This window comes from Erpetoichthys calabaricus, chromosome 8 (assembly GCF_900747795.2).
Source record: "Erpetoichthys calabaricus chromosome 8, fErpCal1.3, whole genome shotgun sequence".
Classification (NCBI taxonomy): Eukaryota; Metazoa; Chordata; class Cladistia; order Polypteriformes; family Polypteridae; genus Erpetoichthys; species Erpetoichthys calabaricus.
In genome coordinates this window covers 98,801,613-98,827,680 of record NC_041401.2, presented here as the reverse complement: position 1 = coordinate 98,827,680, position 26,068 = coordinate 98,801,613, and the positions used below count along the sequence as shown (strand labels likewise).

Here is a 26,068-nt window from a genome sequence, read left to right as displayed (position 1 = left end):
AATATAATAAACATATAATATATATAATAAACAATAATGCATTATGCACTGCTCTACCAGCAACTCTGTTAATGTATCTTTAGCCTTTTTATATGCTAAGTCTTCAAGAACATTACCTTTTCTGGCTGATCCGTTCAACATTTTTATCTGTCCTGGTACTGGAATTTGCTCAGTGGTGTCATTAGAACATTAGAACAATCTAGATGTGAAAAGGCCATTCAGCCTAACAAAGCTCACCGTTCCTATCCATTTCATTCCTCTAAAATGACATCAAGTCTAGTTTTGAAAGTCCGTAAAGAACTACTGTCTTCCACATTACTTGGTAATTTATTCCAAGTCTCTATGGTTCTCTGCTTAAAGAAAACCTTCCTAATGTTTGTGAGAAATTTACCCTTAGGTTTCCAGCTGTGACCCCATGTTCTTAATGAACTCATTTTAAAATAACAGTCTTGATCCACTAATCCACTAATTCCCTTCATAATTTTAAACACTTAATAATAATTCTTTGCATTTATATAGCGCTTTTCTCACTACTCAAAGTGCTCAGCAATTGCAGGTTAAGGACCTTGCTGAAGGGCCCAACAGAGCAGAGTCCCTATTGGCATTTACGGGATTCGAACCGGCAACCTTCCGATTGCCAGTGCAGATCCCTAGCCTCAGAGCCACCACTCCGCCACTTCATTCATATCTCTTCTTAATCTACTTTTGCTTAAGTGGAAGAGGCTCAGCTCTTTTAGTCTTTCCTCAAAATTCATCCCCTGTAGCCCTGGAATCAGCCTAGTTGCTTTTCTATGGACTTTGTCTCGTGCTGCTATGTCCTTTTCAATAACCTGGGGCCTCATGTATAAACAGTGCATATGCACAGAAAAATTGTCTACACCCGTTTCCATGTTCACATCGTGATATATAAAAACTAAACTTGGCATAAAGCCACGCACATTCTCATGGCAGCTCCCCACCTTGCGTACGCACCTTTCTGCTCAGTTTTGCAAACTGGCAGCACCCAGCGTCAAAGCAGTGCTACTGTTTCTGTGTGGTCTCCCTTTTTTCAGATTTGCATCAGTGATATGGGATTTATCAAATATACCGAAATGATCTACATATCGTTTACACATTTAATTCACTTGATTGTAATTATTTTGTAACAATATAATGGTGCATGGTATGAACTAACTATTCCAAATACCATAGCTGCTTTAGCATTGTTACTCTCAGTGTACCACTCAGAGTATTTCAAGCCATTGTATGTGTGTGTGGTATCATAGATGCACAGCAGGTGATTGGAAAACTCTACAGCAGATTGTGTCAAGAGTGCAGAGGATTATCGGGATACAGCTTCCAGCCCTGGAGGACATTTATAGCACATGTTGCCTAAAGAAAACCACCAGTATCTGCATGGATTCCACTCAGCCATGCTGAAGTCTATTTGAACTTGGTCCTGCCTTGTGTTTGATGCTTGCTGGGACTGCGCAACCCTGGATGGATGGAATAATTAAACATGTATAATGAAGATTTTTCAGTGTCCCACAAAAGTTTTGAAGAATCAGTGTTCTAAACTTACAGCTGGCTTTACATTTATTACAGAGCTCATTGGGTGGTGATTGGTTATGTGGAGAAAGAAGCAGAAGGACGTAGAGAAGGACAGAAATTGGTGGTTGGTATGTTTGATAGAGACAGTACTGCCGCATTAAATTATTCTATTCAGTGTCACGCATGTACCAGCATGCCTCTTGTGGGAGGCAGGAACAATCCTTGGACGGGGGATGCAAGAACAATCCCTGAACAGGGCACCAGCTCATCTCTACCAGTGTGTCACCCTGCCCCCACATGTATAATACATGCTTTAATGCATTTCATCATGAAAATGATATCAAGTATACATCTTACTATTCTAAAATGTTCAGAGACCTGTAATATCATGAATGTAATGTATTATGTGTGGCGATTAGTGCCTGTGCACTCCTGTCTATTAAAGAGAAAGCCTGATTAAGAAGTATGTTGTGATTAATGACTGGGTCGGGAATCACAGGCTACTTTAGTTACAATAGGATTTGAGAAACTCTAGTAAATTAAAAAACTATTTTAAGATTAAGTTTCAGATGTTCTACTTTAATGAAAAAATAAACTACGAGATTAAAGTGGAAATTTCGAGATTAAAGTCTACGTTTCGACCTTTTTTTTCTTCAGTGTCCCTAATTTTTTTTTTCATTTCTTTGTGCCCTAATACAGTTCCGTATGACACTCTGATGGTGGGCTACGACTTGCTTTTTTACCTCGACTTTGATAGCTGACCACTTCTTTTTTATTTCAGGCACTGTGCAACTTTCTGAACTTGAACTTTTGAGTGTTTCCGCCATACTGTATCACTCCATCACTTTCCTTTTGTTGCTTATAAAACTGCTTAAGCCAACTAAGTATGTTTTTCCTTGCTTCCCCTTCACATTCACTGAAGTTTTTTTTTCTTTTCTGTGCTTTTGCCTTTGTCTTTTCACAAAATGCTGAGCGTAATGGGCTACAGTAATCCCTCCTCCATCGCGGGGGTTGCGTTCCAGAGCCACCCGCGAAATAAGAAAATCTGCGAAGTAGAAACCATATGTTTATATGGTTATTTTTATATTGTCATGCTTGGGTCACAGATTTGCGCAGAAACACAGGAGGTTGTAGAGAGACAGGAACTTTATTCAAACACTGCAAACAAACATTTGTCTCTTTTTCAAAAGTTTAAACTGTGCTCCATGACAAGACAGAGATGACAGTTCCGTCTCACAATTAAAAGAATGCAAACATATCTTCCTCTTCAAAGGAGTGCGCGTCAGGAGCAGATTATGTCAGAGAGATAGAGAAAAGCAAACAAATCAATAGGGCTGTTTGGCTTTTAAGTATGCGAAGCACCGCGGCACAAAGCTGTTGAAGGCGGCAGCTCACACCCCCTCCGTCAGGAGCAGAGAGAGAGAGAGAGAGAGAGAGATAGAGAGAGACAGAGTTTGTTTTTCAATCAAAAATCAATACATGCCCTTCGAGCTTTTAAGTATGCGAAGCACCGTGCAGCATGTCGCTTCAGGAAGCAGCTGCACAGAAGGTAGCAACGTGAAGATAATCTTTCAGCATTTTTAGACGAGCGTCCGTATCATCTAGGTGTGCAAACAGCCCCCCTGCTCAATCCCCCTACGTCAGGATCAGAGAAAGTCAGCGCAAGAGAGAGAGAAAGTAAGTTGGGTAGCTTCTCAGCCATCTGCCAATAGCGTCCCTTGTATGAAATCAACTGGGCAAACCAACTGAGGAAGCATGTACCAGAAATTAAAAGACCCATTTTCCGCAGAAATCCGCGAACCAGCAAAAAATCTGCGATATATATTTAAATATGCTTACATATAAAATCCGCGATGGAGTGAAGCCGCGAAAGGCGAAACGCGATATAGCGAGGGATTACTGTATTTATATTTATTTGCATATTCAAAGGGGTGTAATTCTGGGAGAAGTCAAGGTGGGGCGGCAGGCATGTGCGCTACTTTTCATGCTGACTGGGATTTATGGAGCTGAAGTGCATGGAAGTTGGCTTACATGCAGTTTTGCGCATCTGAGTTTTTTTGTGCTTAAGCACATTTCCACTTATGTCTGTGTGCCATGTTTAAGTGTGAATTCTATGCACGGCATTATACATGAGGCCACTGGAGACCAAAACTGCACACAGTACTCCAGGTGAGGCCTCACCCGTGCATTTTAAAGCTTGAGCATAATCTCCTTGCACTTATACTCTACACATCGTGCTACAGCATGTAACCTAACATTCCGTTAGCCTTCTTAATGGCTTGTGAACAGTGAACACTGTCTGGCAGTTGATACTGTAGTCCACTACGATTCCTAAAGTCCAGATAAATGAAATCATATGCTCCACTTTGATCATATTCTTTTGTTTCTTCCTCAAAGAATTCCAGCATGTTAGTAATACATGAGCTCCCACTGAACTTATGTTGACTATTCAGTAAAACTCCTGTTCTTGCCATGTGTTGCTCAATCTTATCCTTAATATTATGCTTAATAATTCCTTCCAATCATTTACTTGTGATGCACGTTAAACTTACTGGCCTACAGTTGCTTGGATCTGCCTGGTCACCCTTTATATATAATGGGATATATTTGCCATTCTCCAGTCCTTCAGAATTTCCCTAGTAAGCAGTGACGTTCTAAAAATATGCATCAAAGGTTTATGTACAGTATGTACTTGCTAACCTCCTTAAGTACTTGAGGGTAAATATTTTCATATAATCACAAAGCATGTTCTGATATATACAGTAAGCATCATAAGTTTATCAAGGTGAATGAAGGACACCTAAAGCATTCTTTTCTTGATGTGCTTATAAAAGTGATTTCCTAAATGGTTCTCATCTAAAATCAAAATTACTGAAGAAACTTGAGTATGATCATAGTTTTAACTCTTATTATGATGTGTACTGTTATATCTTGCATGTATTATTGTTCAGAAAAGAAACTCACTTTGCCAATCTGAGTAATGCATTGCAGTATCCACATCCCCTACACACAATAAATAGTTTATGGGTATCCTGAAGTGAGTGAATTCATCTGAAATATTATGAAATTGTGAAAAAAAATCTAATTTCGTAAATTACTGGCTGGAGAAGGTTCTTCCTGTCCATTCTTCTTGTTCTTGAATTTCCCTTGGGATCAATAAAATATCTATCTATATATCTATTAAAATAACATTAATATACTGAACTGGAAGAAAAGACACACCACATTTTCTATTCAAAATTAGCTGTACAACTTGAAATCTCATCTTGGTAATCTTACAAACCATGATCTGCTCAAATCTCCAGGGGCCTCATGTATAACGCCGTGCGTAGAACTCACACCATAATATGGTGTAAGCACAAAAGCGGGAATGTGCGTATGCACAGAAAAATCCAGATGCAGGAATCTGTGCGTACGCAAACTTTCACATTCTTCTGCTACATAAATCCCGATCAGCGTGAAAAGTAATGCACGTGCACGCGCCTTCTGTCTCGCCCCAACTCCTCCCAGAATTACGCCTCTTTGAATATGCAAATCGATATAAATAGCCTTCTGTGAAAAGACAATGGGAAAAGCACGGGGGAAAATATAAGAATTTCAGCGAATACCAAGTGGAGGCAAAGGAAAAACGTACTATTTGTTGGTTTAAACAGTGGTATAATCAACAAAAGAAAGTTGGTCGAGTGACAGAGTGTCGGAGAAACTCAAAAGCTCAAGTTCACAAAGTCGCACAGTGCCTGAAATAAAAAAGAAGTTGTCACATATCAAAGTCGGCGTGAAAAGGCGACTTGTAGTGGACCGTCTGAGTGTCATATGAAAGCTTATTAGGGTACAGAGAAAAAAAATTGGCACACAGTGTGAAAAAAGCACGAAATGTCAACTTTAATCTTGAAATTTCCACTTTAATCACGTAGTTTATTTTGTCATTAAAGTAGAACATCATAAACTTCATCTTAAAATAGTTTATTTCACTAGTTTCTCAAATCCCATCGTAACTAAAGTAGCACTTTAAATGCTTTGTTCTGTGTTTGATCTTCTATGTGCTCTATGTGTTTAAATCACTACGTGCTTCCGTTCTTTCTCTTTCTCCAACAGGACACAGAATCCATTGCATTCATGATATTACAGCTCTCTGAATAATTAAAATACTGAGATGTACACGTGATATCTTTTTCATGATGATAGGAATGAAAGCATGTTATTAAACATGGGAACATGGTGGCGCAGTGATTGTTCATATCTCACGCAAGATGCTTGCTGCGCCATGTGCGACCTTCGATTAAATAATTTATTACAGAAGTACTGTCTCTTTCAAACGTACTAACCTCCAATTCCTGTCCTTACTTTTCTTTCTCCAAATACCCAATCGCCACACAATCAGCTCTGTAATAGACGTTAAGCCATCTGTAAGCTTAGAACGCCGATTCTTCAGAACTTTTAAGGAACATTGAAATATCTTCGTAGTACGTGTTTAATTATTCTATCCGTCTATCCTTCCAGTGTCGCATCAGCAATAATACAGCGCAAGGCAGGAGCTATCTGTGAACTAGCTGGTGCTGTGGCACCATGTCCTCACATGTTTAATTATTAACAATACAGATTATTTAAATGAAGCTAAAGTTTTATCTGTATACTATAAGATACATATTTTGCTGTATTTCATCTTAAAAATGATATTGTCATCATACGCGCTTTATAAAGTGGCGCAGGTTGTGCAATATTATAACTGTAGTGCAAGTTTACAGTGGGGTAATTGTACTTATAAGTACAAACAGTTCTACAAGGAGCACTTGATGGACTGATTGAGTGCATTTATAGTTCTTGGGATGAAACTGTTTCTGAAATGCGACGTCCGTACAGGAAAGGCTTTGACGCGTTTTGCCGTGGCTGAGGTAGTGTGTGCTTGAAACTGTATACCGATAATTCTCTTTCCGATCAGCTGCTGCTGAGATTCCCCACTCAGATACAGTGATATAAATACTCCGAGTGGTGCAGTGAGAGTAATATGGAAAAAGATGATCCGCTGTGGCAACCCTTAATGGGAGCAGCTGAAAGAAGAAGAAGATGCAGTGAGCGTAACAACCATTATATTGCTACAGGTTAATTACAATCAGATGCATTACACTAATAAACAATATGCAGTTAATTACAGTGTATTTATAAAGCCGCGTCAGGAATGTGGGTCTAAGAAATAAAGGGTAACTACACAGGAACAGTAGCACTGCTTTGATGCTGGGTGCCGCCAGTCTGCAAAACCGAGCGGAGAAATTGCGTACGCCAGGGTATGAGGTACCGTGGAAATGTGCATGGCTTTACGCCAAGTTTAGGTGTTATACATCGCGATTTGAGCGTGGAAACGTTCGTACGCAACATTTCTGTGCGTACGCACCGTTTATACATGAGGCCCCAGGACAGCAGTGACATGTAGAATTTATTGGATTTTCCTGATCAGATAAATTGTTAATGTGCCCAATGGAGAGCAATGGGATTTTGAAAAAGCCTTTAACAGCTGCATTGGGTTGCAGCGAACAATGTTTCCAGTCCTTCATTGAGCTGAGCTTAATGTCTCTTGCTATGTTTCAAAGTGTGACAAAGAACTGTGAAATCCAGGTGCACATCAAACACAGCAGCCTGTACCTGAAGAAAAAGAATGTCACTGCTGAACTGTGATATGATGACATTTTCTCCCTAAGACAGTATCATCCTAATCTGAGGCAAAAATATGTTTGGACATAAGACAGCCAGCACTTTCATCATCATGAAGGGGAAGAATTAGTATAAACAACAATGGCACCTAGAAAGAATGAGACAAATATGCAGAAATCTGACCCTACCTTCCAAATAATTCATGGAACAATAAATACCTGGTCAAACTAAAGTATCCAAAGCAGGTTCTGAGTTTACTGAGATTTTCTACTACTTACTGAGATGCTGCAATTTAGAAATTATTACAGGCAGAGACAAAAAGATTAGTGAGTACAAAAAAATAGGACAAATTCTAACATTAAGCAGCACTTTCACAAGGAAATCATTATGTCTCATTGTTGACTTCTAATTTTTTAGAAGTAGTTACAAACTTGGCTTTCTGATAAATCTGTGAATAGTAATATTAGCTCTAATACTTTATGTCCCCAAACTACTTGACATCCTTGATTAGCCACAACATTAAAACTACCTGCCTAATATTGTACAGGTCCACCTCGTGCCATCAAAACAGATCTGATTTGTCAGGGCATGGACTCCTCAAGACCTCTGATGATATTCTGTGGTATCTGGCACCAAGAGCTCAGCAGCAGATCTTTTAAGTCCTGTAATTTGCGAGGTGAGGCCTCCATGGATCGGACTTGTTTTTCCAGCACATCCCACAGATGCTCAAGAAGGCTGAAATCTGGGAAATTTGGAAGCCAAGTCAACACCTTGAACTTTTTGTCGTGTTCATAAGACCTGAACAGTTTTTGCAGAGTGGCAGGGTGCACAATCCTGCTGAAAGAGGCCACTGCTATCAAGGTAAACCAGTGCCATAAAGTGATGTACATGTTCTGCAACAATCTAGGTAAGTGGTACTTTACGTGTAAAATTAACATCCATATGAATGCCAGGGCCCAAGGATTCTCACCAGAACATTTTCCAGAGCATCACACTGCCTCTGCTTGCTTACCTTCTTCCCATAGTGCATCCTGTTGTCATCTCTTCCCCAGGCAATCTATATACACACATTCAGCCATTCACATGATATAAAAGAAAATGTGACTCACCAGACCAGGTTACCTTCTTCCATTGCTCCATGATCCAATTCTGACACTCATATACCCATTATAGACCCTTTGGTGGTGGACACTCTGATCACACAGCTCAATATACAGCAAGCTGTGATGCACCATGTGTTCTGACACCTTTCCCTCATGGCTAGCATTAGGCTTTTCAGAAGTTTGAGCTATAGTAGCTCTTCTGTGGGATCAGACCACAGGGGATAGCCTTCACTCCCTACATGCATCAATGAGCCTTGGGTATCCATGACCCGGTCGCTGGTTTACCAGTTGTCCTTCCTTGGACCACTTTTGTTAGGTGCTAACCAGTGCATACTGGGAACACCCCACAAGACCTGTGGTTTTGGAGACGTTTTGACCTAGTCGTCATGCCATCACAATTTGGCCCTTGTCAAAGTCACTGAGATCCTTACGCTTGCCCTGTTTCTTGCTTCCAACACATTACCTTCAAGAACTGACTGTTCAGCTGCTGCCAAAATATTGCATGTTGTGACAGGTGCATTTTTAAGGAGATATTAAATGTTTTTCACTTCACCTGTTAGTGGTTTTAATGTTGTAGCTGATCAAAGTGTTATATTATCTTTTGATATATATCTTCTTTTCCTTCATTATTATTCTCTACAAGGTTCTTAACAGCACTAATTCACAGATATTCTTCTTCAACACTGGATTTCCCCATGTCATAGAAATTAAGCAGTTATGCATTAATTAAATGTAATTAATTTTAATATTAAAATAGGAGAGCAGCATAGTAGCACTGTGATGTGTGCTGCTATCTCACATCAAACATCTAGTCATTGTTAGTGTACAGTGTAAAGGTTCTCTTTGGGTCTGTGGTTTTACTCCAGATACTATGGTTTTCTCTGACTATCTTAAAAGTGTGCATGTTAGAATAGATCTTGATTACAAAGTGGTCCTATGTGAGTTGGGGTGAGTGTAAGTCGACCCTTCCACTGGCTGGCTCCCTGAAAACTGTATATTGTGTGAAAGGGTAAGCATAAAATGATTACTCTTAAAGAAAAGTTCAGAAAATTTACTTTTGCTGTTATATCTGTGTTTAAAAAATGCCAGTCAAATATTTTCATTATTCATTACTAAAAATAATGTTTTCTTTACTGTTCATATTTTGTTTCTTACACAGTTAAGATTAGGGTGCTATATGGTATGTTTGTGCTGCATGCATACAAGTAAACTAAAATACAACAGAATAGAATATTGCTAATTTACCCAAAGAGGAGGTATTTAAATTTAGCCAAACCCTGATCACAAGCATTAAGTAAAAATATTTTAATTATAATTTACAGATTTTCATTGTTAATGTTTCATTTTTTGGTTCTGGATTAGAATGATGTCTACATAACATACAGTAAGCTTGTTTAATTATCTTTTCTTATAAAAAGGTACTTTTCTTTGTCATGTTAAAATAATAAAAGTAAACATTTTGGACAGAAATTGTGATATAAAAATCAATATGGATCACCTCAAGCAAATCAGACAGTAATTTTCACACAATCATTAGATGTCATTAGAAATGCTGTCTTCCATTACTGTATAACTAATCTGAGGCTGTCATACCCAAACAGATATTAGAGATACTGTTATCACAACATGTAAAAATCTGTCTCTTGAGTATCAAATACAGTAATTTACAAAGAAAGATTTAAATAACTGGTATATAAAAATTGATGTTACTGTATATGTACTTTAAATTCACTATTGAATTTAAGTGTGCATTTGAGAATTTTACTGTGTAGGAAAAGTAAATCCTTTAATGTAGCTCTTTTACCTTTTATACAATAGCCTGTAACCATGGAAGAGGGATTGTTTGTCATACAGAGCTCTGAAACTGCAATACCTGTCTATCATAAGGTCATAAGCGGTGGGATTTACTGATTCAAAATGCCAAACCTTAGATCCCTGAATGTGAGCATAAGAACATAATATCCTCTGGTAAACAGAAGAAAACAGTTTCCTATCTTCTGCCAAAACCAGTTAAAAGGGAAAGGGTAGTGAGTATCAGTATAAATCCATCTAAGCACAGTATGATAAACTAGAAAGAAAGAAAGAAAGAAAGAAAGAAAGAAAGAAAGAAAGAAAGAAAGAAAGAAAGAAATAAAGAAAGAAAGAAAGAAAGAAAGACAGAAAGAAAGAAAGAAAGAAAGAAAGAAAGAAAGAAAGAAGTTGGAATGCATAATTTGCATTGATATAGGCCTGATGGATTAACTAAAAGGGGGATTGGCTGAGAAATTATACATGTAAGTTGTTCTTACTATTGTATTTATTTTAAATTAAGTCAAGTAAAGACAGTTTAATGAGTTTAATGCATTAGACTTCACAGCAGAACAGTCTGTCAGATCTGAGATACAAATACTCTTAACAGGACCTAAAGTACATAATTGGACACTATCAAATGACAAAAAACTTTGCTGCAATTTCTTAGATATTTATGTACAGTATATCTCTTTGTGATTATGATATCTTCTTTTGATACTAACACATGGAAGCTGTTCACTTTAGTTAAGGGGTATATTACCCTTCATTTAACAGCAATAGTCACTGGCTATTTTTCCATTTGACTTTCACTGCATGTAATATATGGGATGTAGATTTGTGTGACACTTAGCACTTGCAGAAAATATTAAGGAAAGTTTGAAGAAATAGCCAAGGAAAAAACACAATGCATGAACTAGTATGACAAGTGTCAGACAGCACAAGGACCTAATAGATTGTTATGCATTGCTTAGGAAGTCAGTCTGGACCGTGTGATACTACTGTGACACAAATGGTGCAAAGGCTTAAACAGTGCGGATAGGGACTACAGTATTAATATATCTTTTAAAGCTTAAGTGTCTCAATTGATGTCCTTAAAATATTAATAAAAGAAAACTTTGTCTTTGTTGCACCTCTGCAACCAAAAGAGGATTTTCCTATTCGAATGTGTAATTGCATTTTAACCACATAACAGCTTTATGACTTGTATTGATTTTCAAGTGTCATCACCTCCTTGTGATAGAAATATTTTATTGTTGTAATGCTTTCAGAACTGAAACAATCTTTAGTTTTTGGCCCTACTAGGTGGCTTCTTTAACTTGTGACAATGATATTCATTATCTTTCACGCACTTTACAACTCACTTTAAAACTCTGGTGCTGTACTTTGTATGCTTATTATTTTTTCATTTTTTTAATAACTGTTTTTTGCATTTTGACCTGGATTTCTCAACTGAGTCTCAAAACCATATACATGTGTAGCATTTACTTTAAACAGTGATTATAGTTTCAGTCCAATGTAAATGAAAACTCATAATTTATACAGGACAATCTGGCCTCTCCCATAATTTGTGAAACTTTGTTTTAAAACAAGGAGTGTTACTCGTACTTTAAAATCATCAAATTAATAAACAATCTGGGGCCATTCCCAGAGCAAAAACAATGTCGAGTAGGCCAAAAATTTCAAAAATAAAGTTCTACTTTACACAAAAATAAGAATAATGAAGGGATGCACTTTGTGGCTGTTCCAATAGGTCATTTATATTATTTGAAGAACTGATGCAAAACTTCCAGTGGCACATAGTTATACCTCCATTGTTGCTGTAGGGATGTAAAGGTGATATTTGTTCTGCAAATTAAAGTATTCATTAACTTACAGCACAAACTGTAATCTTCACTTTCATTTTTTATGTTTGAAAAATACTTTGAATACATTTTCATTTGCAAACTGTGATTTTTTTTTGAGTTAAAAAAGAGCAGTTTTTATTAAAACAGTGCACCGCTTCACAGTAGAATATGCAGAAGTATAACATACTTTTTAAATTTAAAAAGGCAATAGCAAGTAAATATAAGGTGATGCACAGGTTGACAGACAAGATTAGACAGGAGTCCCCTTGGGCTATGATGTTTGCTGATGACATTGTCATCTGTAGTGAAAATAGGAAGCAGGTTGAAGAGACCCTGGAAATGTGGAGATATGCTCTAGAGAGGAGGAATGACGGTCAGTAGGAACAAGACAGAATACATGTGTGTAAATGAGAGGGAGGTCAGTGGAATGGTGAGGGTGCAGAAAGTAGAGTTTGGTGAAGGTGGATGAGTTTAAATACTTGGGATCAACAGTACAGAGTAATGGGGATTGTGGAAGAGAGTTGAAAAAGACAGTGCATGCAGGGTGGAATGGATGGAGAAGAGTGTCAAGAGTAATTTGTGACAGACAAGTATCAGCAAGAGTGAAAGAGAAGGTCTACAGGACAGTAGTGAGACCAGCTATGTTATATGGGTTGGAGATGGTGGCACTGACCAGAAAGCAGGAGACAGAGCTGGAGGTGGCAGAGTTAAAGATGCTAAGATTTGCATTAGGTGTGATGAGGATGGACAAGATTAGAAATGAGTACATTAGAGGGTCAGCTCAGGTTAGCGTTGGTTTGGACATGTGCAGAGGAGAGATGCTGAGTATATTGGGAAAAGGATGCTAAGGATAGAGCTGCCAGGCAAGAGGAAAAGAGGAAGGCCTAAGAAAAGTTTATGGATGTGGAGAGAGAGGACATGCAGGTGATGGATGTAACAGAACAAGATGCAAAGGACAGGAAGATATGGAAAAAGATTATCCCTGTGGCAACCCCTAACGGGAGCAGCCAAAGGAGGAAGAATCATTATTAATTTTATTAAGTTCATTAACGGCTGTTGACCAGCTGCTAGTAATTACTATACTTTAGCTATGAAACACACAATTCATTGTTAAGCTGAGTATGAAATAAGTCAGTATCTGAACCACATGTAATTTTTTTATGTTGTACTCTTTTTTAATAGTAGAAAATCATTACTGCTTTTGATTCCATACTTTACTTACTTTGTACACAAAAACAGACTGTACATAGAGAATAATAAAACACATTTTAAAAAAGTCTTATCGGATATCACATTTAGTACTTGTTATGTTTGCTTTTTTTACTCTGTCAACATTGAATCCTACTCTGTTTATATTAAATATTTATATTTTAACGTTTAAAGCTCCTTTCAGTGGAACAGGTTTTAAAAAATAGTCATGTATACTTCCTATTTCCTCCTAGGCATCTGTCCATGCTTTACTTTTCAATTGCATTTATTATTCTTGATTTTATTGTACTTTTTATTGTAATCTTGTTTGCTCTGTAAAGTGTATTGTGATGGAACAACACTTAAATATTGACTCGATACCAAAGATTAAAGGTAGTTAAATGAAGAAATGTTAGCCCTAATAAATATAAGTTACTAGGCCACTACTGGTACCTTCAATTATAGATGGAAAGTATACTGAGTTACGGAAATGGGCCAGTCAGACTTGTAAAAAACAGTTAACGTGAATGGTATGATACAGTTAAACAAAGCAATAACAAGGCAGTATTCTGACTTTACAAAAATACATAAATAAATATATTTAATACAATGGGCCACTAATCTTTGGTCAAAGGCAACTCCAGATTTTGCAGTTACAGTGTATAGAAGTAGACAACCAATACTTTTTGGTCAGAATATTTTGACTTGCTAAGGTGCTTTTCTTAAGTTTTAAAATATGAGGAATATATACTGTCTTATATTTTTTCAGTATTTATCCAGTATGCTTATTTAATTAGATTAATTTAAATAAGATATCCCAGTTATTAATTCATCAATAATTGCACCAAAGAAGCAGTACCCTGTAAGGCATGAATTCATAATTGTGTGAAGAAATAGAAAGTATACACTTTCGTGAGAAACTAATAAAGCACTTAACTGACCTACTCCATGTCTCCCTTTACAAAATATATTTTGTTTCATCTCATGCAGATGCTCTCTAGCTGTGCCCAGTAAATACTGAGTGGGAGTGACTCACTCATCTTCCCTTTCCTTGGGTTTAATTGGAATCAGCCGAAACCAGTCCTCCTCCTGCTGAATGGAACAAAGCTTGCTGATGTTGAAAAGCACCTGTAGAAAAAATAGGAAATACCACTGACTCAACCACACTTTCCTCCACATACACAAAGATTTAATTATAAACTTGTGCAAACACTCTGAGCCTTTGAACAATGCTATACAAAACAAAATGAATGAGACTGAATTAATTTAGAAAAGGACTCTTAAGTAGCAGGCACCACAACTCTCTTTTCAAAACAATTATACTGAAGGAAGAATTTATTATGAATAGAATCAGAGTATTTTACAACACATGATGGTTTAAGATACTAAAATCATCACATTCTTAACAATTGCTGTCCAGATTGAGAAATACTAAATAGTTTAAACCATAGCAATAAGAATGATGTAAATTACATTGCCTATTGTATAAATATTCAGTTTGGATGACTTAACTTTAAACAAAACTCCTCAAAATAGGTTGGGTTTAAGCACTGAAATTAGAATTAAGCATTAATATAAAATGACATGTAATAGAATGCCAAAAAATACTGCAAAATAAACCTTTTGTGAGAGTTTCCTCTGTGGTTTCTGATCACATCCAAAATTTGCAAGTTAGGTTAATTCTCTAAATCGCCTTTACAGTACATGTGTTAGTGTGTATTGGTGTTTGTTAGTGTGCCTTGTGATGAATTGGAATCTTGGTAAAGTTAGTTTCTGCCCTAAAGGTAGTACCGCTGAGACTGATCCATGAATTTCATGACCCTGCATTACAGAATAGTGGGTTCAGAAGATGAATGGATGATTTTTGTTTGGAGATTTAATGATTTAGATAAAGAGCCATACAATAATTAAGCACAAATAGAACTAAAAAGAAAAGAAAAGAGACAGTGACACACACTTATATGGTCTGTAAGAATGACATTTATCTGCAATTTAAAACAAAATAAATTCAGCCTTCTAGTTAATCACAGCCAAGGCTATTTATAACTTTTTAACTTAATTTAAATGTCATACTGTTATTTTAGTTATGATTTTATTTAATGATTTGGCACCATTATTTATTGGCCACTATAATAAATCACCTTTACACATAATTTATAATAGCTAAAAAGAACAGAAAAATATATGCTGACACAGCTAAAATGATAAATTACATTAGAATGATGCATGCAAATAATCAACAGCAGAACAGAAACCTCATTGTTCAAAAGCCAACTTTAAACTGACTTAGAGTTGCAGGTGGAGATTATGGGTTGGGTGCAAATTTTGTGTTTTATGTGGACAGTTCATAGATAGATAGATATACACACACTCAGAAACACAGACACACACACACTTAAACTATGGTTTGAACACATAACTAGAATGACAAAAAAGAAGAAAGTTAAAAAGAAAGAAAAACAAAGAAAAATTATAGAGCTGAAAGGAGGAAGAAAAAGAAGAATCTCTGACTAAGGTCTTTATACTAAACAATGATATTATACTGATATTATGATATTATGAATAAATCACCGTCACCTTTGACGGTGTGAATCTTAGCGGCCCCTGACCGCTACAATACTGCCCTGTCAGAAAAACAATAAATCAAAAATTAATCAGAAAAGAACAATCTCTGAATGTGCAAATGGTCATTTCCTAATAAGAAACGCTATATGAAATGATTATATGAATGCAAGCTCAAGAACTCTCTAAAGACATGAACCTCAGTAGCTGTTCTGTGCCGATTTTGATTAATGTTTATGTTGGACTGCCTGAAGGCTAAGAATCCACAGAGAGTACAAGAAATTTGGAAAATAGATACCAACCATCCAAAGAAAAGTAAAAAAAAAACATTAGAGTACCTTTTATGCTGTTTTCTTTATGACTCACCCCCACTGACCTTTTGAGAGATTAAAGGCATGCTCGTTGTTTTTATTCTAGCTTCTCCTGAAGACCACTCTTACAAACTCCCCTCCAACATTTATACTCTTTAATGCCCCCAAATCTGTAACCTAATTTTATTTTATTTTTTTAAACTTGAAGATAAACAGAAACCTACAGTTTCCTAACCTTTAATAGGTGTATGAATGTAGAGGGTTCAGAAAATAAATGAATGGAAGGAAATATTTAATCATATACCTTTCCCTGCCTTGACTTTTTACTATACATATTGGATTAACAACTAAATTAAATAAACCTGTTCACACATTAAATTGCTAAAATTATTATAAATATAAGAAAAAGAAATAGATTGATAAAATTATAAATGTTACAATAAAGCACAGCCTCACTCTTATCCATAAAGCACAAACAAATCTAGAAAATAACAAGAAGAAAGGTAATTTAAAGGGAAATGTTAAAACAATTATGAATTTAAAAGCCCAGTTCCATCTGTCTGTTTAGATAAAAAAGTTGCTAACAGGGCTGGTACATGAAACAGGTAATATAGGCAGTGTCATAGAAGGTAGAAGGTCATCAAGGTTGGATCCACTGGCATGTAACTGTCCCGTGGCATAGGTGATACCTTTTCCATTTTGGCAGTGAAATATTAAACTGCAATAAACTACCTTACCTGTTAGAACTGATGTAACAGTGTGTTATCCCACTGCACTGCCTATAGGCCTATTTCAATCGTTTTGCAAGGACACACAAAGTCTACAAAAATCCTGAAAAAGCTTCAGTATTCACCAACTCTTAAAGATTGGAAATTTCAGCAGACACACTGGCAGAACTTTTAATATAGCACATAACTGCAAGTGATAACAATTATCAGTAACTGGCAGTGGAACAAAGGCAAAAATATGTTGGTGATGTGTGTAGATAATGCAATGGATATGGGCCTAAGCTTTGGTAATTCTGAGGATGCCACTATTCAAATGAGATAGTTTGTCTGTGGAGCCTAAGATGAAATCATTATAGGATCCTTGGCAGGATTTATGAAACACAGTAAAAAGAAGATCTACTTAGATGAAGGTGGCAGAAGAACTTTCATCCCATATTTGTTCAGATTAGCTTTGTTCATCATGCCACCCTCGCAGTTCAATGAAGGAGGCACAGTATGATAAAATACATAAAGTTTGATGGCCAGCTTTGACACTAGGAGCTTCTAGTCAGGGCTGTGTACTTCTGTTATGCTCACCTTGCCCAGAAAGTCATTCTTACTGACCAGGTCCCAATCCCATACTTCCACAATCAGTGTGTTATCTGCAAACGTCTCATCTATTTCAAACTCAAAACTCTCATTCCAACGTGGGTAACATGACTTTTTCACCACCTGCATGATACAAAGTGAAGATGGATAAACAACAGATGTGAGGCAAGCCACTTGCATTGAAATAAAAACAAATTAAATTCATTTATATAAGTAAATAAATTAGAACAAAGACTGGTCATTACTAGAGTAACAGTGTCATTGCTACAATTGTTACATCTAGTTTACACCACAAAAAATATCTATAAAGGTAATCTGTTACACTTTTTCTCAAAAAGTAGTTTTTTTGATATTAATGCATAATAGATCTAGGGTTGCAACAATGAGAAAAGGAAGCAACTGTATCATATTAAGTACCAATATTTAGTGGGCCATATATTCCAACTACAGTACTCCCAAAAAATAAAAGCACAACCTCCCCCACTCCTCTTACTGTGGTCTCGTACATCTTCCCATTGTACATCACTCTCACAAAAGGGTCTGATGCACCATTGCGGTCTTTCCTCGCCAAATCTCTGAAAAACATTGAATGAAAAAGACACACGAGATAAGCGTTTTGTCAAAGTAAACTACTGGCAAGGACTGTTATTGATAAACAGAGATGCTGATGCATTTCAGTTTTTGTTGCCTGTCATTGCATAAATAAACTACTTCTTCCTGAAGCAGACACCATGACATATAATTTACTAGGTTATACAACTACCATTGGAAAGGTACTCAATATTCAAATTCTTCCATTGACCCAGTGTGAGATCACCAACAAAACAATTAACCTGGCTGTACTAAAATATGATGGTTTCTAAAAAAACAGACCTGTGTCAGATTAACATTTTTAATTAGTCATATCTAACAGCATCAACTATTAGTTTCCTACAGCGTTAATAATTATTGTAGAACATGGAATGTCAGTTAGCTGTTTTAATTGCCATAAAAATGCATACAAAACAAATAGACAAATGCCATATGTACCAAATACGTCTGATTCATAAACATGAGGCCATTTTTGCAAATGTGCTTCCTTACAATATACATGGTACAACAAATATAAATTATGGATTATACAAATAGGATGTTTATGAAATGGATGATGCAGATGTGAACCAAGTTATCCTGCTGACAAATAGCTGTTGTGTTTCAATTTGAGCCTGGGGAGAGGTAGGTTCAGTGTGGTGGTTGCTTACTGTTTTTAGAAAATGGTGTTTTTCCCACAAAATCTAAAGACATTTTGTGAAGCTGATTGATTAATGTAAATGGGCTCAGTAGCAGCTGATGTGTGATTGTTTGAGTTCTGTGCAGAAACTGACATGTGTTATGATGCTACTTCCTTGTTAACACTTGTTGAAGGTATCAAAACTGAATGTACATGCACACACTTACACAACACTAGTGACCTTTGAAGTCTCTGACTCTTGAGTTCTCAGTAATTCTTAAAGTACCACATCTCTTACGAAGCTTCTGAGCTAACTGAATTAAAAGCGTAACAACATCCCATGCCCCCTCACCTCATCCTTAAAAGGACAACACAATCCTACTGTTTCTGAGATGGGACCATCTTCTCAGTCAGGAAAGTTTTTACATCCTTGCCAACCCTTGGAGACTTTTCGTTTAAGTCAGTGTAGAGAGTTAGGCACCCTGACCTCTTCTGAGCTTGCCATTTTTGTATTCTGCTGTATGGTTTTCACCGTGACTGCCACTCTCATTATGTATGCCATAGCTCCATGCTCGGACTCTGAGATCCAGAGCATTTTGTCTCCCAGTTGTACTTTCTCAGGCTGTACTAATTACCAGCATGTTACTTGTTATGTTAAATTAAATGCTAAACAGTATCACATTGTAGTCAATTAGCAGTTGCATTGAAAACTTCCATGAAACTCTTATTCATGTCTGTTGTTAGCACATCTGTGGGTGGTATCTTCTTCTTTATTAATAATTTCTACCCTGAAAATAATTTTTGTCTATCAGTCCATCTATTTTTCCTGATTATCGAGTTTAAGGTCACAAGGAGATGGCATCTGTCCTAGCAGCATTGGTTCCAAAACAATAACAAAATCTAGATGTGGCACAAATCCATCTCAGAGCATCATTCACATATACACACACTTTCTCTCATTCTGGCCCAATTCAGAGTTGTAAACTTCCATTTTTTGGAATGTGCGAAGAAAACAAGGGTATTAGGGAAAACCCAATCCAGACAGATAGGCTTCAAACCCTGGAGTCTGGAAATGTAAGGCATTAGAGCTAACTACTTAGCCATTGTATTGCCTTCAGTAAATGTACAAGAAACAAAATTAGACATAAAGTTGATCCTTGGGAAACATCTGAGGAATCATTCACTCATGGTACTGTAAATAATTGGCAACAACTATCTCCATAACTACTTTTGAAGGAATAAGGAACCGTTCCAGATGAGAGACTAAACTGTACTGCCCAGATTTTTAACACAATTCACACAAGTGCTTTTGCACCAGGAGAAAAGCACCTGAAGTTGCACTGTCTCCAGCTGATGTAAAAAAGTTACTCAAGTATTTCAAATACAACAAGGCAAGTTTACGAGGTCTCTCAAACAGTTTGTGGAGACAAGTTGGAACTTTAACTTTGATACGCTGAATTCAGTGTTGCAGCAGTTTGACAATACCACATTAGTAATGCTAGAGGATAAGGAGTATGACAGAATTGGCTGCATCAACTCACAACTGTGGGCTCTTTACTGAAATCATTCTAAGATGTAATGACTGATTTAGAATCAGATATTACCACTCTAAGTGCCAGCCTAGTACTTCCATTGGCAGTGAGACTCAAGGAACATGACAAGGTGGTGACAACTGAGCCTATACCCGGTGAAGTCACATATAATGTATGAAAGAACTGCTGTGAAGCAACTGCTCAGAATCAACAAATATCCATATGCTCTACAAAGTAGCAACATTTCTCAGGCCAAAGCTTCGACAACTGAAAATGCTCACCGAAAATAAATGAAAGGTTGTGACACATGCAGCCAACGAGTTGATTTTGGACTTGGGTTTTCAAGACAAGGAAAATCAACCACCTGGTAAGAAAGTGACTTTCCATGCCTTCTCAAAATGGGAGGATGTAGGTACCATTGCTAGTGATGAACCAGTGTCTTTTGATTCAGAGATATTGGACTATTGAAGAGTAAAGCTTAACACATCTGAATCATCGGAACCACACAATGTTTTTCAGTGGTGGAAAAGTCAACCATGCTCTTAGTAAGCTAGCACACTAAGTCCTTTCCATCCCAACATCTAGTACATCCTTGTTATAAATAAATAACTTTGTGTGCACTTGGGAACATTCACTCAAAATCAAAAATGTATGCAATTAAAAAGAAAACATGCCCCATATCGAAAGGGGCAATTTTCAAACAGAATTTGTTATAGTTGGTGGTCTGCTGGAGCCAATCTCAGCCAACACAGGGCGCAAGGCAGGAAACAAACCCCGGGCAGGGCACCAGCCCACCGCAGTCCAGAAGCTTACTTCAGCTTTAAAACAGAGGTTTTTAAGAAACCAGGTTTTTGAATTAACTGAGTTAATTTAGCTTATCCCAGTTTTCAGTATGCATGTAAACACACTCACAATCTGAATTCTTTTTTGAATTTCTGAATTCTTTTTTTAAAAGGGTAACAAACTTTTCATCTTTAGGAATGTTACTTGCACATATACAGTATTAGCTGCCAAGGCAACTTTGTGGACATTACACTTTAAACTTAACATGTTTGATGCCCTATAAAATACCTTGTAATTAGTACTTAACTCTAAGGTGTAATTTTTTTATTTGTTGACTATCAAATGTTAGATTAAAGATAAACTTAGGTTAAACTGCTATTTGACAGCACAACATCTTACATCCATCCATCCATTTTCCAACCCGCTGAATCCGTACACAGGGTCACGGGGGTCTGCTGGAGCCAATCCCAGCCAACACAGGGCACAAGGCAGGAACCAATCCCGGGCAGGGTGCCAACCCACCGCAGGACACACACAAACACAACCACACACCAAGCACACACTAGGGCCAATTTGGAATCGCCAATCCACCTAACCTGCATGTCTTTGGACTGTGGGAGGAAACCGGAGAGCCCGGAGGAAACCCACGCAGACACGGGGAGAACTTGCAAACTCCACGCAGGGAGGACCCGGGAAGCGAACCCGGGTCTCCTAACTGCGAGGCAGCAGCGCTACCACTGCGCCACCGTGCCGCCCCAACATCTTACAGGTAAGAAATAATCTAGCTTCTGTTTATAGAACAATTTTTAATATGTACAGGCTGCATCATATGCCAGCAGCATTAGGTGCAACGCAGGAGGCATCCATGGACAGGCCACCAGTCTATCACAGGGAATTTAAATAAATATGGTAAATGATGCTAATAAATGAAATATAATAAAATCAATAACAAAAGTTTTAATAATTTCAGTTTTGATTTGTCAGTTGTATTACAGGTAGAGTATCTGTAATCATAAATGCCTAGGAAAATAAGTATTTCAAATATTTTCAGATTTTAGAATATTTGCATATACATAATGAATTATTATGTCTGTTGATGTGACAAACATATTAAACTTCAAAAGTGAATAAGATGTATAGACAGTATTTTAGTTCCTTTTCAAGAGGGCCAATGCTGCATATTAGCACTGAAGAACTGTTGTGGTTTTTCATCAGCTTATATTGGATGCCTGTTGCCACTTCTCAGAGATCCGGCTTACAAGACAATAATATCTCAACCAACCTTCACTCAATTATGCTCACTATTCTGGAAGTCATTTAAAGACAATCAAGGAGTTATGTTCGGTTTTTGTATCGTGTGGATGTCCATACATAAAGCATAACATGATTTTGCCAAATTAAAAAACTGCCACCAAAAATGACAATTTTGCAGCAGTGTCTGATTTTCCTAAGATAATCGGAGCATCTTACTGCACACGTATTACAATATGGGCCCCTAGCAAGAAGGAGGCTTCTTTTGTTAATTGTAAGCAGTGACACTCCATTAATGCACAAGTCATGCCATGCCATGCAGCACTTTGAACTGCCATGCAGTGTTATTGTGTTGCTTCACAGGGGAAAAAACTTGTTAAATGTGTTTAATTGCCTATTGGCTTTCAAAGCTTTGTAGGCAAACCCCCAAACCCCCCCCCCCCCCCCAAAACTCCGGACGGTAATTTGATTACAATTTTTGATTCTGGAGCATTTCAGATATTGAGCCTATATTTATTTAAGCCTTGATACAAAAGTATGGTTTAGTTCTGTGCTTTGTGCTCGAATATATTTTTGGTAAGATTTTTCTTTCCTGCTTTTTTATTGATTCTGGAAATGCACAGTCATCATCTAAAATTTGTGATATAACATATGAGTTTGCCTGAAGAAATACAATTGTAGTTTAAATGAAATTTTAAAATGTAAACTCTTACATACAAGATTCAGTTGGATTAAACTGGTTTCAGAATGCCATGTTATGTCATTGTCTTAGATGTGTCTCCGTCAAAGATTCCATTAAGTATTATCCACTTGAAGCAAAAATGATTAGCTTATCATTAAGAATTCCTACTTTATGTTCTTAATGGCAAGCTTGTTTAATACCTTCAACAAGTGAGCATAAAGACAAAGAAAAAAATTCATTTCTAGGCCAAAACCTTAAATTCATTAATCTTATCCTTGACAGAAAGTCACCAGCTATTAATCTGCTGCTCTATGAAATATATAGAAAGAACATCAACCTTGCTTCAAAGACATGGCACCGTAGTTTCCTGGATGTCTCTTCATTTGTGATAGAAATCTGAAGGTGGATCTCTCCTTGCACTTCTTCATCTGGGTCAATTTCAGTCAAGTTTAACCAGCCGTCCAAGCCTGCATAACAGAAAAGAAGCATACATTTCTAACTGCATTTTATTATGTGATAGTTTGTAAAAATCAAGATTCTAAAAAACAAGTAAAATCTGGTATACAGAATAATTTTTGTGATTGCACTTGTGGATTGTAAGAAGTCACCACTATCTGTTTTGCCTAATCTAAAATACAATTTAACTTGAAAGAAAAAAATTACATGTACATTACAACAGCAAGGGTCCATCGTGTGCTTATGTACAAAATTGGATTGCAGCAAACTAAGCATTCCAGTTTATTTCAATTAGGCACTGAACTGCCAGTGAATAATAACAGGCAGGATAAAAATTAACAAAATATGGACAGGAAATATCAAACTCAAAATTCAGGACAAAAAAAAGGGTCAGAGCCAAAAGGACAAAATGTGCCAAAAACAAAACCAACGCCTAAATCCAACTTAAATCCAACAAAAGCACACAAAAACACCCTAAGAAGAATCAAACACTAGCACTACAAAACATTTGTTTACTGAGTCCAAAATCTTGCAAACCTAGAGGTCCAAAACACTGACCTTTATAGTGTTGCATGATGACATTACAGGTGATCTCTGGTTGTCATAAGGTAACAAACAGGGATTGTTGTCAACTTTGACACCATAGTGTCCAAGGCTACAAAATGGTAGTGCCCAAGAAAGCCAAAATGGAAGCATGGGTATATATTTTATTATATATATATATATCAAAACATTAAAAATATTGATTTTATGCTTCAGGCAGGGGTTTGTTTTCCTTTTTAATTGTCATTTTTGCTGTTTTTGAATTATTACTTATAATTTGTTTTTGGTAAAGATAATTTTAGTTAATAGTGTTTCACTTAAATATTATTTAGTAATTATATATTGTATGCATTTGTCTCATAGCTACGTTCTATTTTGTGTTGGTGAAAACCCTAAGAGGGGGGCCTTGATGAAATCATTTCTGAGGGACTATCCTCCACCTTTATATCCATCAAGAGATGGATCTCTCAGAAGTTTAAGGAAGCATTTGGAGAAATTATATTTTTAGTGAGTACTGTATTAGACTTTATGGTTTATTGAATTTTGCTATTGGTTTTCAGTTTTGGACTTGTTTTGCTTGGATTGCCTTTTTAGGAGAATCCTATTTGTTCTTACTTTGCCTTTTTCCATATTCTCTTTTTGATTTTTGTGAATAAGTTCAATATAAACATTGCTTGTTGACCTTGGCTTTTAAGCCAGGGAAGCATGTTTGTAGATTTGGGACATTTCAAGTATATTTTAGCACTTTGAGATTTACTGCTAATATAAAGTGCCCTATAAATAAAATGCATTATCATTATTATTATCTATATATATAATTCACTAAGTCCATGGCAAGCAAGACGCACGCAAGGCAGAGCCACGCCCGCCAACTCACAGGGCCCCACCCACCAACAATTCACTAAGCAGCCAACCATGGCACGCAAGACAGAGAGCATGGGATACGCATGACAGAGCCACGCCCGCCAACTCACAGAGCCCCGCCCACCAACTCTAAGACCATGGGATACGCACGACAGAGCCCTGCCCCCCAGCTCTAACCCTCCACCCACGTCATGGGATACGCACGACAGAGCCCCGCCCGCCAACTCTAACCCTCCTCCCGAGTCAACCCTCGCTCTCGAGGCATGCACACTGCCTGCTCATGTGCCAGCACGCAACACCTCACCAAACACTGCCTCAGTCGCTTTCGTCTCTGCTACATTCCACATGCTCCTCTGAGCCACGTTGACTTTTCATTGTTCTTTTTGGTTCCGGCTGCTTTTCTATATATAATCCAACAAGTTGCCTGACCATGGGATATGCCCGCACGCAGGACAAAGCCCCGCCCGCCAACTCTAACCCTTTCACCAACGTTGACTCCATTGTCACAGACGATCCCGCAGATCAAGTTTCATTCCCCAAAGAATTACTTAACAGTCTTACTCTCATTGGCATGCCTCCGCATAAACTCAAAATTAAAATAAGTTCAATCGTCATGCTTCTCAGAAACCTCATGCCAGCAAGAAGTCTCTGTGATGGCACTAGACTGACTGTTACCAGCATTCACCGCAATGTAAACATTTTTCAATGTTTTGACCTAATCAGCATTTTCCCAGTCTGCATACAGCTGACTAGCATCTTTCTCACTAGTGCCCCATCTTGGTTTGTAACTAAATGTGAATTTGATGACCCTGGATGAGGGATAATCTAGAAAGGTATTGTGAAGTCCAGTCTACTAGTGTTTAATATCCCTTCTTCTTTTCAACAGGTATCTTATTAATCTCTCTATTATAAAAAAAAATCATCCTGGAAAGCTAAAGCAAGGCTACAATACGTGATCTTCTCGGAAGACATTTAAAAGACCCGCAAGATCAAAGAGACTTACCACGGTGCGTCTCGCGGACACTGTAAACATGAGACATTGTGTCAAGAGATTGACCCAGGACCGTCTCGCGATGACGTAGAACATGAGATTCTTGCAAGACACGCCCAACTTACAATCTGTCAAATAAGACAATGGGGCAGCAAAACATTCAGTCTTGTGAAGGATTTGAGCACATACAGATCCAGGGTTTCAGCGCATATAAAGCGTATAAGAACAATACGTTATAAATGAAACGTCAACGAACAAGCGAAGAAAAAAGCAGCGCGGAGAAAAGAGACTCAAAAGCGTTGGAAAGAAAAAAGAAAAAATAATCTAGGTGCAAAGTCAGAAAATAAGGCAAGTAATTATCATCCCGTAACAAGTGGAATTGAAACAAAGCACGTCCAGTCGGCCCAGAATTAAAAGACAGAGTAAAAGACAAAGTAGAACTTCATAAAGACGTTCACAAATGTT

At 37.3% G+C, this 26,068-nt stretch overlaps 1 protein-coding gene across 1 annotated transcript in view; it reads right to left on the bottom strand.

Annotated features, from left to right (window-relative positions):
- rasa4 (RAS p21 protein activator 4) overlaps positions 1–26,068 on the bottom strand; it is a 130,663-nt gene that overhangs the window by 30,663 nt on the left and 73,932 nt on the right. The window contains exons 5-8 of the mRNA XM_028807134.2: positions 23,087–23,216; positions 17,785–17,866; positions 17,280–17,414; positions 14,139–14,230 (exon numbers count right to left, since the gene is read on the bottom strand). Coding sequence (XP_028662967.1) covers positions 14,139–14,230; positions 17,280–17,414; positions 17,785–17,866; positions 23,087–23,216 — 439 coding nt within the window. The remainder of the gene's footprint in view (positions 1–14,138; positions 14,231–17,279; positions 17,415–17,784; positions 17,867–23,086; positions 23,217–26,068) is intronic.